We start from the raw sequence: 16,778 nt of genomic DNA, 5'->3' as shown, positions 1-16,778 counted from the left end.
ATCTTTGATGACCCCCCCCCCCCCCCCCCCCCGCATTGACGTGTTCTCCTTACCATGACAAAGGTGGAAAGATTTCATGTAATCCATGGACACCAGTGAAGATCACAAATCATTGAAGAAAAATAGTTCAGCGCACTGTCTAGTGGGTCTAGATGACCCAACTCCCGATGTTAAGGTGCCTAGGATAGCACAAGGGTTAAAGTCAGGATTACCATTAAGTAGATGGATTTAGGACATTTTCACACACCTTTTTAGTTTATTGACACAGTTGGAATGAACTTTAGAAATGAGTCAGTACAGTCAGACCATCGAAGACCATAAAAATGGTGTTGTACTTTACCTGTTCAGCAAAATGTTCAACATTTGTCCAAATGTTGTTACTCTTTCGGCTTTTCCCATCAGGGGTCGCCACAGCAAACGAGTTGCATGGTAAACTTGGCAATGTTTTACGCTGGATGCCCTTCCTGATGCAACCCTCTCAAAGCAACTGGGCTTGGGACCAGCACAGAAGTAGAGAAGGGAACAGGGAGCAGCCTGGAGTCGAACCCTGGTGTCACGGACGGAAGGCGCCGCAAACCAGCACGAGCTAAACCGGCTCCCCAACATTTGTCCAAATAAGATTGTAAATAAAAATTTTAAGACATTCATTTAAGAAAGAATCAAAAAGACCAATGTTTTAAAGGAAACTAACTTTTAGAAAGAAAAAAAACTTGAATTTGAAAACAGGAAAAGGAATCATCACCCAACTAACACCATCTTATTTATTTTAATGCTTTAAGTAAAATTGTAAAGTAAAAAAATTCCAGACAGTACTCTGTGACATATATTTCATACTTTATTAATACACTGTATCTGCCATACCACAATGAACAGAGGAACAAGAAGATTCAGGTCAACAAAGCAGGAAAACATTAAAACAACCATGTGGTTCTGTTGCAGCCTGAAGTGGTTCTGTACCCTGACTGGCCTGACATAAGATTTGTTTACTTCTTGTGGGTTTGATGTCTTCTCTCTTCCTCCGCATTTGGATTCTCAATGTGAGACATGTAAACGTTCAGTTTTATCTGAGATCTCAGTTTGGTCCAGAAGTGTGGGATCTGCTGCATCTAAAAAAATGGCAGAGCTTCTGTTTTCTTTTACCTTGCTTGGATGATTAATCTAAAGGAAAAAATAAATAAATAGACAGTGGAGACTCCAAAACAGATAAAAATGGTGTTTGGCACCAGTAAATAATATGTAACGACGAAAGCCAGTTTAAGTTTATAAATAAGCTTCTTAGCCAAACAGGTCAGGCTACGTGACAGCGACTGAGACATGAGCCTGAAAGAACACAATGCTGGTTTGTCGTCTTGCTCTGGTGGGGAACTCCATGCTCCACAGCAGGTGTCTCTTTTATCATGCAGGGTTCCTTCTCATGCTTAGATCAGGCCTTGTGTAACGCATGCACACAATTTATTATGAAAGACATGTTTCGGCCACAGAGCCGGAACTCAAGAGGAGCCAGCCCATTTTCGACCAAGGCAAGAGGGCATTAGACTTTTCTGCACACAGGTAGTGCTGCATATTCTCTTTATGACACTCATTAGTATAAAAGAATGGATAAATATTTGATAAACATATAACAGAGTCTGCTGATACCAAAGCTACCAAAGATTCTGCGTACATTATAGATTTATCTTTAGGGCTAATCTAAACATAGAAATCTTTAAACCATGGTAGTAAAAGCACATTCAATTCATTGTATAAAATCTTCAAGGAGCTTCTGTTTTTGAAACATGTATACAAAAACACTAAAAGTTGACAATAGTTAGACATCTCTGGTCAAGCTCAACAGAACATTAAACAAGAAGAAAACCTCTTCGGATCGAAAATTCTTTCTCGGTAATTAACATTTGACAGATATATGCTAACAAAGTTTTTAATTGTAATACTAAACTTTACGTTGATACCAGACGTGTACTGCATCCTAAACCCTACGGCTCGTACAGAGTCAGAAGATAAGCATGCAACAGAGATCTGCTTTGTGCATATGGAAATAGCATCTTCATATATAAGAAAACAGAATTTTCTGACCCTACACTGCAGGCAACATCTGCTGCACAGAAAAGACCAGTGCAGCTAGGAGAGCTGACATAATTAGCTCCTGTTTCCTGACTACAAAACAACAAAACTGCCCCAGCCAAGGGGGTTTAGTCTGCAGACACCACAGCGAAACGCCACTGAGAAGAAACACATCACAAGGATTTGCAAAAGGAATGAATCCTTCCACCTCTACTTTGGCACTGATGTAATCGTGTACTACCTCTTTTCTTTTGTATAGAAATACTATATATGAGTAGCTGTTCAGAAGTAGATAAAGCCAGAGCAGAGCAGGAAAATATGTCGTGCATAAGATGAGGAACATGAGTGGGATGTGAGGAAAACCAGATCTTAAACACCGAGAGAGATAGTGACCGATACTGAGACACATTCATTAACAAGATAAAGGCTGCAGTTTGGAAATACAGAACCAAAAAAAAGTTAAAGATGCTAAAATATCAGTGCCATGTGCTTCGTTGTCTCTCTTCAGATTGTAGGTGCTGCAACATTCCTAACATTCTGCGCCTCCGTCCTCTGTTGTCTGTGTGCACATGTATTGATAGCTAGTAAACGCAACACTAGAGGATTACACGGGTCTGCTGACAGCAGGATGTCTGGATTGGAAGGATGCTGTGCCCAGTCATTTTTCTTTTTCCCCCGCTTGCCACTCCTTCCTCATACCACGCTGTGCAGGGATGGATGGATGAACTGAGGGTTGATGAAAGAGAAGCCTGCAAACTCGCTCTGGTCGATGTTAGAGATCACCAGTTGGTCTGGAGGGGTCAGCACGGGCTGGGTGCGCGTGAAAAACTTGTCGAAGTTTTCTGCCGCTTTACCACACTGAAAGAGATGACAAGAGCAAAGGGGGTTATTTTGATCTCCAAACCAAAAAGAGCTATAAAAGCTTAAAGAGTTCAAGATGAAAGGCGTTATCCTCCTGAGTTTTTTTTAATTAAAAAGCTTCCCAGCAGTCTTAGGGGGAAAAAAATGTGCGGGAAAATGTCGATGTTTAACCAGGCAGGAGCTTAAATTACATTAGGCGCAAATCCCAAACTTAAGCGAGAAGTCATCGGCGTACCTGTGACTATGAACAAAACAGTCACACATATAACATTTACAAAAAATAAACACCTCTAACTCTTCACCACCTAATCGCCAGACATTTCCTCCTGAGACATATCAGCCTCCAGGACATTACAGAATACGGGTTATAAAAATGTAAATGGACTTCCGTTTGCCTGTCTCTTATGACCAATTTATTACTGTGAATGTAATACACGACACTCATAGGTCCCTGATTGGATGCTTTCCCTTGAAGAAGGTTTTCTCTTGTGTGGAGATGAACACAACCGCCACGTTACCCTGCATTTACTGTGGTCCTTGTGTGGAAGAAAAGGGAACTCTGCTCCCACAGAGCTATTTTTAGCACTTGGTGGCAGTGCTTGTGTTGCTTCGGGGCATTGTGGGCAGTGAAGGGATGAAAGATGTGAACGGAAAAAAATGAGGCGGAGAGTGATTTTGGTTTTGCGCAAGGAGGTGTTAGCAGCACTCGAGAAAGTGACTGCGTTTCTCCCAGAAGCTTTGCTGCATTTGAACCATTTGAGTGGAGATAAATGTGACCGTAATCATCACACTGCGAACATTTGCGATGCAGAATGACACAGATCACCCTGTTTATATTCAGATGTTATGGGAAAAAACCTGTGAGAAAAGATTAAATTCTCCTTTTTGCTGACAACAAAAGAAAACAAACTCAAATCTAGCCACAGGAAACACTTTTTTGTAAAAGAAGCAAAAATATATCAGAATTTTGTCAAGTTTTTTTTCCCTTTTCTACTCCATTTATATTTGTAGAAAAAAAGAGGTGAGGATTCTAAGGAAATACCTTTACTACTGCTACTATAAGACATGAAGCAAACCAATAATATTGGGGTGCAATTGCACTTTTCAAATAGCAAAGAAAAATATGAGATTTATCATTATAATTATCTAAAATGTGTATTTGGAGAGAAGTTGAAAAAATAAATTGTAGAGTCCAAAATTTCCTTCACTACAGATTTAAAAAGGCAGTTTGTTTAAGCAGTTGAATGTCTGCAAAAACCTTTTGCATCATTGATAAAGAAAATCCCAAGCTGCAAAGCTTGACTTTTACTGAGAGCCAACAGAGGATGGTGGACATTTCTGGCTCTTGCATGCCTGCACGACAGACTCCAGACTCACCACTTTAGGTTTAAAAGGTGGCTGGATCTCCCTGTTGGCCAGCCGCTCCCAGTCGATGCGTCTGAAGAAGGCCTGCTCTCTGATGTCCCTCTCACCTTCTGGGCCACAGCCGAGACGCTTTGATGGATGTTTGGTCATTAGCTGATGACACAAGAAACAGGTTAATACCTCAAAGTGAAAAAAAAAAGAAACTTTAAGAAGGAAAAATGATTTATTTTGTCTTATTATTGATTCAAAGCGTTTTTGGTCAGCAAAAATGTGCAGATGAGCAGAAAGTTTGACTATGTGCAAAAGCACTGTCTTCTTTGTCCCAGTCTGTTTAATGGCATTGTGAGACAAACTCAATATGTAGATGATGTAAGTTGAGGAACCTTTGTGTATGACAGCTCCCTCCACCCCGTTAGTGCTGATCATAGTTTCAATAAACGTGAATTAAACACATTTTCTCCAAGTTTGGGGTCCTTTCAAATTACATAGACATCTAATTACTCAGCTACACTAAATGAACGGAACAAATGTGCATTTAGAAAAAAAAAGCTCCATCCCATTACAGCACAAAAATTTAAAACATGAAATAATTATGTACTAAATAGTGCCCTGAAATTAAAGAAATACTTTAAAAGTTCAAGTTTAATTTAAATTTTATGTGGATTATTTGAGGAGAAACTGGGAAATACTGGGAAAAATTATTAGACATTCCAAAACAAGTGTTACACTTTTTTAACAGAAAATGTTTTAAAGCTCGACTCTGATGAAATTTGTGTCTTTGGAATTTTTAACATTTTCTTTGGTATTTCTGATGCATCCATTTGTAGGCGACTAGATCCATGTACGTCTCTGTTTTCCTTGTCCGAGCTGGCATCTGGCAAAACGAGACAGGTTCTTTGATTTTTGCTAAAAACAATACATTTATAAATAAAAGACCTCTGGGAACGCTTTTACAAAAGAACACAAGATGATTGGAGTAATTCTTTCAACTCTTTCTTTCCTGATTTTTGTTTAGAGCAACTTATTTTTCAGCCTGTAACAACAATTACGTAATGCCTATCTGTACGTGGACCCAACATGTCCAAGTTTGAAGTCGTCATCGTTCCAATCAAATGCAGATTTTAGCACCTGAAGATTCTCAACAACTTGTACTCACCCCTTTGCAGATGGAAACAGCTTCTTTTGACATAGACTTTGGGTAGGACACGTTGTGCTCCATGATGGACTGGAAAAGCTCATCTTCGTCTTCTCCGTCAAACGGAGGCTGAAAAGAAGTAGAAGCAGGTCGGAAAATTGCTGTGGCAAATTGGATTCGTTCTCTTTTTTTTTTGAAAAACAGGATGCAACAATATCATCTGTGGTAAATAAATCTGACTGTAACTTACTTACTAATAATTTTTCAATCTGTTGACTGTTTAGATCCAAACACATGGTTTCGATTGTAATTTATTGTTATATTTTAAAAAGACAATAAAAAATTCCACTATTGAACATTTTGCTAGTGAACAGTTAGCTGGCATCATTTTTTATTTTTGATAGGTTTACTGAGTTTCCCAATAACAACAAATGTCAAGTTTCCCAAAATATCCATCAGTTTTTTAACATTTAATTGGCTGCTTTAATGGTAGAGCATATTTTGAAAATGTATTCTTAAAAACACCGATCGGTTTATTACTCAACCAAAACAAGAAGAAAAAAAACACTTTAAATTGATTTTTATTGTGGGCAGGTTGTTAAAGAATTAACATAATGAGGTATTTTATTTAAAAAAAAAAAGTCTGCCTTTTGATGAATTGGTTCCTGCCATAAGAAGTCGATAACAGAGCGGTTGATTATTTTTCCATCAGACTAAAATCTGGAAGTTGTTTTCGGGCAACTTACTTATATGAACCCAAACATTTAGACAACCAAATATATTAGTTTTGTTGGGTAACCTGACTGTTTAAACAGCCGAAACGATGATTGTTTAATGTTTTAAACACAAATTTGTTTCAAACTAAATTATGGGTTAAATTTTTACCTGTCCTGCCAACATCTCATACAGGAGAACTCCATATGCCCACCAATCCACAGACTTTCCATAAGGTTGGTATGCTATAATCTGAAAACCAAGAAATAAAGAAATGAAATGAAAAAACATAAAAATTACTCTTTGAAACGTTTCTTTAAATTAAAAACGCAAATTTCTAGCTATAAACTCTCGTTATTTGTTGTTTTCCCCTTCTATGTATGGTTACAACTTCAGAAGCTTAACACAAGCATCTCAGAGAAAAAAAAAGAAACATTTATCTGGAAAAAAAAAGCTCAAATCAGCCCCCATTATAACAGTCTGCTATTTCGAGCAGCTATAAGAAAGACGCTTTCTCCTACCATCCAATTTTCCATCCCGCATCTCCCGCCCACACAGTCTTCACGCAGACTCAACCGCACAGATGCAAAGAGCTAAATCACAGCTGCACTTCCTTTTAACACAAACGCAGCAATTTATAGAGTTCCCAGGTTGTGCATTAATCAGAGTTTGTGGTGCAGCTGAAGGCACCGCCACACAAGCTGCATGAACTGCTCCCTTTCAGAGCAAATTTCAATCAGGAATCCGGTTTTCTCTAAACCACAGCACTGATATAGACGTATCGCACGAGCGATAAGGGAGTCTTAATATATTTTTATCCGTGTTTTACATGAGTGTAGTTTCCTGTGGAAGAGGAGGAGGAGAAGAGCTTATCTCATCTGCCAACTCCTGACCATTGATTTCCACGTGTCAGTGCACACAGAGGCAGAGTGGGAAGAAAAACACATTTAGGAATTTATCTAATTTATCTCCAACCTACAGTAAATTATTAATACTCTGGAATCTCTCCTTATGTCCATCCTCCTTGTTAATTATTTTCTACCTTTTCCATTCTTGTGTAACAAATCAAGTTTTCTCTGTTTTGAAAGTTTCTGTCCATTAAACTATTTTTTGAATATCCCCCAATAACTAACAGTAACCTGGTGAGAATTGATTAGTCAGCAGTTCTTTTTAAACAAATTTTGTAGCACTTCCTTTAAACTTTGAACTTGTAATAGCAGCCTTTTATGAATTTATCCCATTCCATTCTCCTAATAATAAAAACTAGATTTTACAAACTCTGAGATGCAAAAAAAAGGGAAAGGATTTAGAATATTAGTGTGAATCTTCTTAAATCCAATTTTTGGGATACAAAATGCTTACCTCACCCAGGCTGTGCCAAATAGAGCTTTACCTATATATTCTGAGTGAGATAACTTCTGATCCCAGATTGTCTGTTGAATTTAACACAGACAAAAGACAGAAGCTGCAGCAGAAAAGAGTTGTAAGAAATGGAAAAAGAAAAAAAACTTAACAAAATGCTGATTTATTTTTGCTTCTTTCACAAAATAATGTTTCGACTGTAAGACTGCAAAAACTGTGCTGAAATGTGCTGTGCTAATGTGTTCTCTCCTGTCTGACTTTGAAATGGTAAGACACCACTGGTCCATTTAACTGCTGAACTAATGATTTTTCTTTATCTTAAACGTGCAAAAACAAACAATATATTTAGTTAACGAAGCAAGTCAGGTGTTAAATGTTGCCTTATGAAAACATTAGATGTGCACAGTAGTTAAAAAAAATAAGCAAAAAATATATTTTACAGCAATATATGATTATATTAGTCCTTTATGTGTAACTGAGCCGATATTTGAGTTTAGTGTGAGAGCTTTTGATTTCATAGCAGGTCATGTCTGTCTGTAGTTTATCATTTGGCCAAAAAGTATGCATTCTATGAAATGTATTACAGCACAGATTACGGTACTAAGAGTTGATTTTGAACATCTAGGGAACTTTACTTACAAGCAAGATTCTTCTAAACCACAGAAATTCTAAATAATGGTAAGAAATACCCATACTTAACATACGGCAGCAGAGAGAATTGAGGAACCATCAGCAGCTTTCTTTCCTGTTTTAGATCCAGATTACAGGCATCTCACCTCGGGGGCAATGTAATCTGGAGTGCCGCAGAAAGTGCGTGTGGTCATCCCTTCATACATGCTCTCCTTGCACATGCCAAAGTCAGCTATCTTGATGTGGCCCTCAGAGTCCAGCATCACATTGTCCAGCTTCAGGTCCCTGCAGCAGAAACCCCTTTATGAGTTTTTGGGGACAGAATTTGCTGTGTAACACTATAACCATAATGTCAGCTATTCTGCCCACTGACCCCCCCCCCCCCCTTTTATTTTTCTGCAACACAAATCATGTGCGGGTTAGGAGACCATTATTCCTCTGTGCTTTTTCACCTGCATCTCTACCACTGTAATGGCCTGGCTTTTCATTTTCCTCCCACCTTTTCCATCACCCCCTCTGGCAGTCTTTTCTGTCAAAACTTGAGTCAGAATGTGACACACGGGGATGAAAATATGAAAAATGTATGTGAGCCCTCAGCTAAAGCAGAAGAGATGACAAAGGTGACCTTAGTCTTTCTTCAGTGCATCATTTGGTCCTATTTATAATGTTTTATGACTTTGTTGTTTATTTCCAAACCTATCTATGACAGCAAATGTTAAACAATCTCTTTGACTGTGAATTTTTGACTTATTTCAAAGGACATAAGATCACCAAGGATGCAATGTGGATTTGTTTAGCCTTTTTCACAGAAAAAAACTACTACATAAATACATAAAACATGATAAAAAAATGACACAAAACATCTGTTAAAAGAGAAATGCAACATGTAATTGCAAAATCACTTCAACATAAAAACTGTTTGTTGCTTTTAGCCACAAACAAGAGCCACAAAATAAAAAGGTCTTTAGGTGCTTTTTCAAGGTGAGTTTATATAGCGTAGAGGAGGAGTGATTTGAAATTTGGGAGGCATCGCTTGGAATGCCTCATACTTCAGGTTTGAAGGACAACTAATACAAATGATTTGACTATCTAAGAGCATGAGGAGGTTTTTGGAATTCTAAAAGTTCAGGGGAATAATGGCTCTAAAAGTAAGAACTACCGGTAATATGTATAAATTGACGTATAAAATGAGCTGGGAGCCAGGAAAGTGTAGCATAATGTGGAGGGATGTGTGCTCTTTTGCTGAAGTGGGACAGTAGGATGAAAAAGATCAATTACATTGCTGGTAGACATCACTTACCTGTAGATGATTCCTTTTCGGTGCAGAAAAAAAAGACCAACAGCTATCTCTGCTGCATAAAAACTGTTAAAAGAAAAAAAACAACAAATTTTTCTATTGTGTTTGTGCACACAGGTTCACAAAACTGTTTGCTGTTTGTTCCCTTTTGTCTACAATATTGCATAAAAGAAGTGTAAATTATGAAGAATTACAGCCAAATTTGAAGTTTCCCCATTTTTTTGTTTTAAAAATAAGTTTTGGCTTTTGATTTACAAATGTTTAATTTCTTTTGAGGCAAAGCTCAAGTTCCGAAGTTTGACTCTGCTTTAAAGAGTCTGCCGTCACCTCATTAGACAGAATACAGTTTGTGAACTATCCATTTCAGGAGATGAATTATATTATTCTTGTGAAAAAACATGTGATATTAACATGTAAAATCCTAATGTAGTAAGTAAATTAAGTGGAAGTTGCATGCATAAAGTAAAGGTTCCTTTAGGTCCATGCATGAGTAGATGCTCACACTGCCTGTGGCTCCTTAAACTTGCCCATTCGCTGGATATGATACATGAGGTCTCCTCCGTTAATGTACTCCATCACAAAGTAAAGCCGATCCTTGAAAAGAAAAAGGAATAATGTCATGAGAGCAGTTTAAAATGTCAGGTAGTTACAATTGGAATTATTTAAATGTGAAGGATTTAGGTTTTATTTACTTAAAAATACCTCATGTCAGAACATGGATTAAGTTAGCCTCTGCTGAGGGACGTCTAGCTTTGGTAGATTTATATTGAATTCTGTCAAATTTGTGTAGCCTTGCAGATGTTAAGGAGTAAAAGCAGAACTTTTTTAATTAACTCAAATGTTCAAGAAACATCTTTTCTGTGAAATATCTTTTGACTTTATTACCAGGTGTGTTTTACACAGGGCAGCAGCAGATGCTGTTTCAGTTTGCAATGATGCAAATGTGCTTGTGGAGAATTTTTTTTTAGTCCAAGAAGTTGCCAGAGAACATGCTAGTTCAACAAGACTGGGTTGGATTTGCCATGTTAAGGAATGTTTGCACAGCCAGGACTCTGATGAAAAAAAAAAGACGAGTTTCTGTGTTTTTGTACCAAACAGTTGAGGCTCAGTTCCCCATGTTCACAGTTCTGTGTGTACATTTTAGGGCTGTGTGGGGACACAAGTGTGCTTTGATTTAACGCTACATTAGCCATATCCACGATAAAACAGACTTTCTTCCTGTTTAGGAATCTGTGGAAAAAGAGTCATTTTATGTTTGGCATCCTATTAAGTAGATAAATTAATCCGTCATGGCAGATCTGGATCAGACATATTCCAAACAAAAAGGAAAATTTAAATAAGATTTGAATTAGAAAACCAAAATAAACCACCTTCACTGATGCTTAGTTTTGTCTATGCACAGCCCCAAACTGCTTTTGTAGTCCATAGATCCCATATCAGAGGCTTCATCTTTCAGATTAATCTCGCCTCTTTCAATTTCCTGCGCAGAGAGCTGTTGCACGAATGCAAAATAATTCAAATGTAATAAAAGTCACAGGCGCCGAGGAGATGCCTGATGAAACTGTTGTGGGAGAACAAAGTTCTCCTGTCATATAAAGTGAAATCAAGTAAAAATTAAAGGTGTGATGACAGTGAGGGCCGAGGTTTTTCCTCACCACAGTCTGAAAGCAGGAGTGCAGCTGAGTCAGGAAGGGCGGTTTGTCTCTCAGGGCCAGGACCCTTTTCTCCACCATCGTACATTCCACATCGTCATCCTGGATCACAACGTCTTTCTTCAGGATCTTGATGGCATATAGCTCCTCTGTGGACTTCATCTCTGCCAGCATTACCTGTTAAAAGTTGACACCATGTCACCACGAAACACAGCATGAAAATCAAAGCAAAGAGTGAGGGTCAGACATGCTAACCTTGCCAAAGCTGCCCTTCCCCAGCAGGGCCAGGAAGTTGAAATCACTGAGCCGGACGCGGTCCAAGTTCCCTGACGGAAAGCTGAACCGCCGGTGATCTGAGGGGGTGATCACTTTTTTCCCATGACCCAATTTGGCCTTCTGCCACGTATAACACACAGAGAATATAAAGGGCACTTAAAGCAAAGAGTATTCATTCAGACTGGATTGTGTCTACCTCTGTGTGTGCACTAAATGATTTGTTATATTAAGTGAGACCTTATGCTCATTGCATTAGTATGACACAAGCAAAAGAGTGACGGAAGCATGCATAGCACTGGTCCGAATGTTGAATGTTATTCTGCAGCTTTCAGTAAGGAAAAATAAAGATCGCAAATGTATTTTTTCTAGAAAAATTAAGGCAGCTAATAATTGAAAAGGGGTAATAACTATCTTAATATGTATTAATATTTTTAAAAGGATTTCTGATAGACCGAAATTGTTTTCAATATAATAGTCATTTAACGTTTTAAGCAATTAAAAAAATAAATATATATCTATACATACATATACACAAAAAAAACTTTAGTCTTATTATCCACTTGTTGCTATGTGATGTCAACATCTTCACAGACAGCAAAACATCGAGTGTTTTTAGGGGGTCGTCCGACCTTCAGGCCGTCTTGCTATAATGAGAAGCTCGCTGAACAAAAAGCCAATTAAAGTTTCCCGCCTGCGTTCATCATCGCTTTAGCAGTTGTCTGTTTCTGTCACACTAGGCAGAAAAAAACAGGCAGCTGATGGGGGGGCCACGAGAGCTGTTGCCAAGACAACCAGCTCTGTTCTTTTGACTCGGTGTGAAAATCCTCTCCGCCCTAACAGTTTGTCACATATTTATTAGATACGGGATAAGTGACCCCACATAAACACCTGCTTAGATCAGCTAATAGACCACTATTGCAGTAGTTAAGCAGGCATTTCAGGCAGGTTTTTATGACCCCTATTTGACCCAACTTACTGCTTTGAGTGTGGTAAAAGATTAAATTTTTAATGTCTAAAATCGAATACCCTCATAAAGATCTCTGTTAAAAATCACTTTTATAATGAAAATGTATTGGTCTAGTAAAATAACAAAAAGCATAACTTTGGTATGAATTTATTCTGTTTACGAGTCTACGAGTTTATTCTGTTGATATTTGTTTCAAAAATGAATCAGAAACTGTTTATATGTATAAATTATCATTGTAATGACTTTCAAGCGTTCAGAGATCACTTTCCTTCCCACTCATTCAAACTTTTGCAGACCTGTTATATATCCACATATTTATATACAAAAAGAATGATGTCAACATGATAAAAACACAACTCTTTTCACACCAAAGTGGTGACACAAAAACGCATTTAGACATGAACAGAGCAGCCACATTTCAGTCCTGAAAGAAACAAAACACTGCCACTGTGTGGAGAGTTCTGGCACAGACAGCAGGCACACTGAGAACCTGTGAATGTTTCCATTAAAACAGTTACTGTGAGCGGAGCCACGGTCGAATAGTCAGGAAAATTACTTCACTTAGTCTGATCATAATGGCTCACCCACAACCACCATAAAGGCTTGAGGGTAAGATGGGAGGAAGGAAAATTATAAGCCCACACAAGGAGATGTGGGTTTCAGTGAGTGAATCCCATTACTTTTTCTTCAAATGTATGTAATCTGACGAGCTGTTATCCTTGCTGAGTTTTGGGATAACTCAGGAGAAGACTATTCGACCGGACTCTGGGTGTCAGTCCATGCTTCATGCCCCCACAGCCTTCTATAGTCCACAGCAGACTAGTAGAGGACAAAGGATGAGGAGCAGGTGTGAGGAGTTTCTTGCCCAGATTTACTAACAACAACGCTGTCTGTTTGTGTGCGTTTGTCAGTGATGCAGCCTTGTAGTAAACCAGCTCAACCAGCAGAGCTGTGAACAGTGGTATAGTAATAAGAAAAGAACAAAAAAAAGGAAACAAATTGAATAAAAGGAGAATATTGGGATGGAGTTTTTTTTGTTGTTGCTGTGAGCTGTGAAAAGCCTTTGTTAGTAAATCGGATTCATTTGTAGAATCCCAGCAGAGATCCACAAACAATCCCAAACCAGAGAGTGAATTAAATGCTATGAAAGCTGGACACAAGAGGAGCAACGAGGCAGCTACCTTGAGGTAGTGGATGTTTAACTGGCAGGCCTAAAAAAAAAAGAAGAAACTCACTCGTTAGTGCAATCAAAGGTTAATCTGACTCCTAGTAGTTGGAGCATTTATACATCAAAGCACAAAAAAAGAGAAAAACACTTGCATCCCGCCCTAGTTGCCACGGCAACCACACACTCTTGGGAGGATGTTGGCGCCGTAGGAAAACCAAGGTCAGCGTTGTACAGCATGTAAACGAACATCCATTTAAAAAATGTGACTCAAGTGTGTGATCGACTCCTGATGGGAGTCAATACTCACACTTACAGTCAGAATGGAGTCATACGCAATCAAAGCTGGACTCCAGTGATGTCTCTCCCCTTTTAGGCTAATCTTCTGCACATCTTCAGTGTAGTTCTTTATTTAGTCCTCCTTTTACATTAATAAAGTTTTGCAGGGAGGATGACTTCTAAAGCTAAACCAACCAGAAGACAGAGTTGTAACAAATAGATAGATACCTCAGTATAAAAATGAAAGTCTTACAAAACAGAAAACAGAATGTTTTCATCAGAAGAAATTCCAGAACAAGGGATATTCCTGGGATTTGTTTGATCTCATTCGAATGTCTTTCATGTATTTCTATAGCTTCTACATCTTTTGATACATTTTTTTTCTAATCCAGACGCATCCACCTTGTTTTGCAGCTCACCGAGAATACATGAATACAAATCAAGGCAAGAATTTTATTTCTTTGAACTGAAACGATCTCAGCCCCGATTGTCCGCAAAAACGAAAGCGTTCATCTTGAGTTCACTCTCTGGAAAGTAGGATAAAAGGAAAAAGGCGGGAACAGGAAGGGATTACCATGACAACAGAGGGGTTTGCTTTGCTAAAACACAGTAGGCACACGTGTGCACTTTATTCTGACACTTACTTCAAACTTCTGTCGGAGCTCCAGGTTGACGTCGTCCACCTCAGGAATGGGAACATTGTAGTACTCCCCCTCCTCTTGATTGAGTAACTTGAACCTGAGTCACAGAAATGTGTAAAAATGATGTTAAAATTCATACTTACAAGTTTAATTTATCTAACTTTCTTGTCCCCCTCATGTAATATTTACGAGTCATTTAAATTAAAAGTGTTTCTTCTCTTAAAAAGCAGAACTGATCTTTTTCAATACCCCATTCTTGCCAAATTTTTAATGACACACAGTATAGATTTCTAGACTGCTGCCAGTTTATTTAAAGTTAAAGTATTCACAAATCAGTGTATAAAATGCCAATTCATAACATACAACAAAATATTTAAACTTTTATTATACTGGTATATCTACTATGTTGCTTCTGTAGCAAACTAATTGTTTGACATGAAAAAAATGCCAAGTCTCCATAGCTGGTAAGTTGAGACCATTTTTTAAAAATTCCACTACAATTTATGTCCAGCAGAGGGCACCCTGAGTCCATTAGTTAAGTCTATTAGTTGCATTAGTTAACAGTATATGTTTTTGGAAGGCTCCTTCCAGAAGATTCAAAACTGTTGCTTATCACTATAATTTGATACAGTTACTGCCAGTTTGAGCATTTGTTTTTTTAATAAAATCTATGAAATTTAAGTCTGAAGATTAAAAGGCATTTGGTCTATGCTAACTCCGCTGGACATTTTACTTAGGCTTTTTCGGGGGCCCTTATAGGACAAAGGGTGGGCAAAGTTTTTGACTCATGGGCCTCAAAGGGTTCTGTCAGTCTCGTAGTTTGCCCATCCCCATCCCTGTTTCCTGCAAGTTTGTATAACCTTTTCTGTACTACTAAAAACCCAGAAATATTTTAGTCGTATGTCTTAATCTGATTTTTCAGATTGTAAAGGATAAACTTTAGCCATGCTAACTCCAACCTTTACATTTTTTTATTTTGGTTTTCTTACACTTGTCTCGGTCTCCCAAGAATTTAAATGCATCACGTGAAAAAATAAAAATTACATGCAGCTTATCACAAAGAACAAAATATCTGACCATCCACAGTGTGGAGCTTTAATTAGCTCAGAGACACCGAAGGACATGGAGCCCATGAAGTCATTCCGGGTCGTTCTGTCCCAGTCCCACACCTCAATGGATAAACGTCTGTCCTTATCAGATGGTTTCAGCTTACTGCACAGAGACACAAAAGAAAAACAAGACAAAACCTTTAATCTTTCAAATACTTTATTTTTATTGCAATTAAAAGCTCAGAAATGTTAACTTACAAAGTGAAAGATTCATTCCAGCATGGGTTTAGGGAAGAACGAATGGTCCGGGTCTTCTGTTTGGTTTCATTCTTTGGATCTGGGATGAGTTTGAGTTTGACGTATGGGTCCGATAAACCATTGGGATCCATTGGAATCAGGTTTCTGGCTTCACCCACTAAAGGGCATGCCAAAAGATGAGACAGGAGGAGAGAATGCATTCAGAATCGGAGGCAGACTCACAGACACTGCGCACTGACTCATAGGTTATGAGGAATATGGATGGAAATCTGCAGGTTGAGTATGGGCTGGAGGAAAAGACAATGAGTCACTAAATGTCAAGCAATGGTCCCAAAACAAAATAATGTAATCATAGTGATGTATACAAGGAGTGAAAACCAAATGCACTTCTCTAGTACTCATCTTAGTACTCAGTCGGCTCTTTATTCTCTGATTGTTTTCTCCAATCATCAACCTTTCAAGGCAGACTTTTATTTTTTCCAGATAAATTGATTGTTGGGGTTTATGGTACGACATTTTATTACATTTCTGTAAGGAATTTTACCCCCCTCATGCTGTTTGGTGTTGATTTTCAGTGTAGCATATAATCCGGTGGACAACTTAATCTAAATAGACAGTAAATTTGTGATGGGGGTTAAGGCCTTCCTTGGGGTGTCATTACTTGATCTCTTGTTCAGTTAATTACAGCATATGTTTTGATAAAGTCTATGACAGTAGGAAAACCAGCCATGACTCCACAATCTATACTGCACAAGAGCGCCCCCATGTTCCAGTGACAGGAACAAAGGACACAGTCATGGTGCCCCTGACCTGGACAGAGATCACTCACTCTGCATGTGTAGGGCCAAACCTGGCTCCACATTGAAGAAGAGGCCAATTTGATGTCTGTTATCAGTCGACAAAATTAAGAGTATCAACAATATTCAAGTTACTCAAATGTTTTTGACAAATTGAGCTGAACAACTGAGGCACTAAAGCATATTACCTACACACTCAATAGATAACATACCAAATTTCAACAACTACCTGTGCTTAATGACACTGAGCAACTACATTTTTCTGATTT

General features: G+C 38.3%; 1 protein-coding gene across 4 annotated transcripts in view; it reads right to left on the bottom strand.

Annotated features, from left to right (window-relative positions):
* Positions 1-822: 822 nt before the first annotated feature.
* Positions 823-16,778, bottom strand: part of prkcab (protein kinase C, alpha, b) — a 111,389-nt gene continuing 95,433 nt past the window's right edge. For 3 of the 4 annotated variants that reach the window (XM_011478214.4, XM_078951581.1, XM_078951580.1), the window contains 13 exons: positions 15,713-15,869; positions 15,483-15,617; positions 14,409-14,502; positions 13,502-13,531; positions 11,333-11,473; positions 11,081-11,254; positions 9,928-10,019; positions 9,429-9,491; positions 8,275-8,413; positions 6,308-6,388; positions 5,444-5,551; positions 4,300-4,440; positions 823-2,919 (listed from right to left, as the gene is read on the bottom strand). In XM_011478214.4, coding sequence (XP_011476516.1) covers positions 2,755-2,919; positions 4,300-4,440; positions 5,444-5,551; positions 6,308-6,388; positions 8,275-8,413; positions 9,429-9,491; positions 9,928-10,019; positions 11,081-11,254; positions 11,333-11,473; positions 13,502-13,531; positions 14,409-14,502; positions 15,483-15,617; positions 15,713-15,869 — 1,520 coding nt within the window. In that variant the 3' untranslated portion in view covers positions 823-2,754. The remainder of the gene's footprint in view (positions 2,920-4,299; positions 4,441-5,443; positions 5,552-6,307; positions 6,389-8,274; positions 8,414-9,428; positions 9,492-9,927; positions 10,020-11,080; positions 11,255-11,332; positions 11,474-13,501; positions 13,532-14,408; positions 14,503-15,482; positions 15,618-15,712; positions 15,870-16,778) is intronic. The other variant, XM_004071449.5, reaches the window with a different exon arrangement.

Source organism: Oryzias latipes, chromosome 8 (assembly GCF_053564925.1).
Source record: "Oryzias latipes strain Hd-rR chromosome 8, Olatipes_Hd-rR_3.1".
Lineage (NCBI taxonomy): Eukaryota > Metazoa > Chordata > Actinopteri > Beloniformes > Adrianichthyidae > Oryzias > Oryzias latipes.
This window is presented reverse-complemented; position numbering and strand designations above follow the sequence as displayed.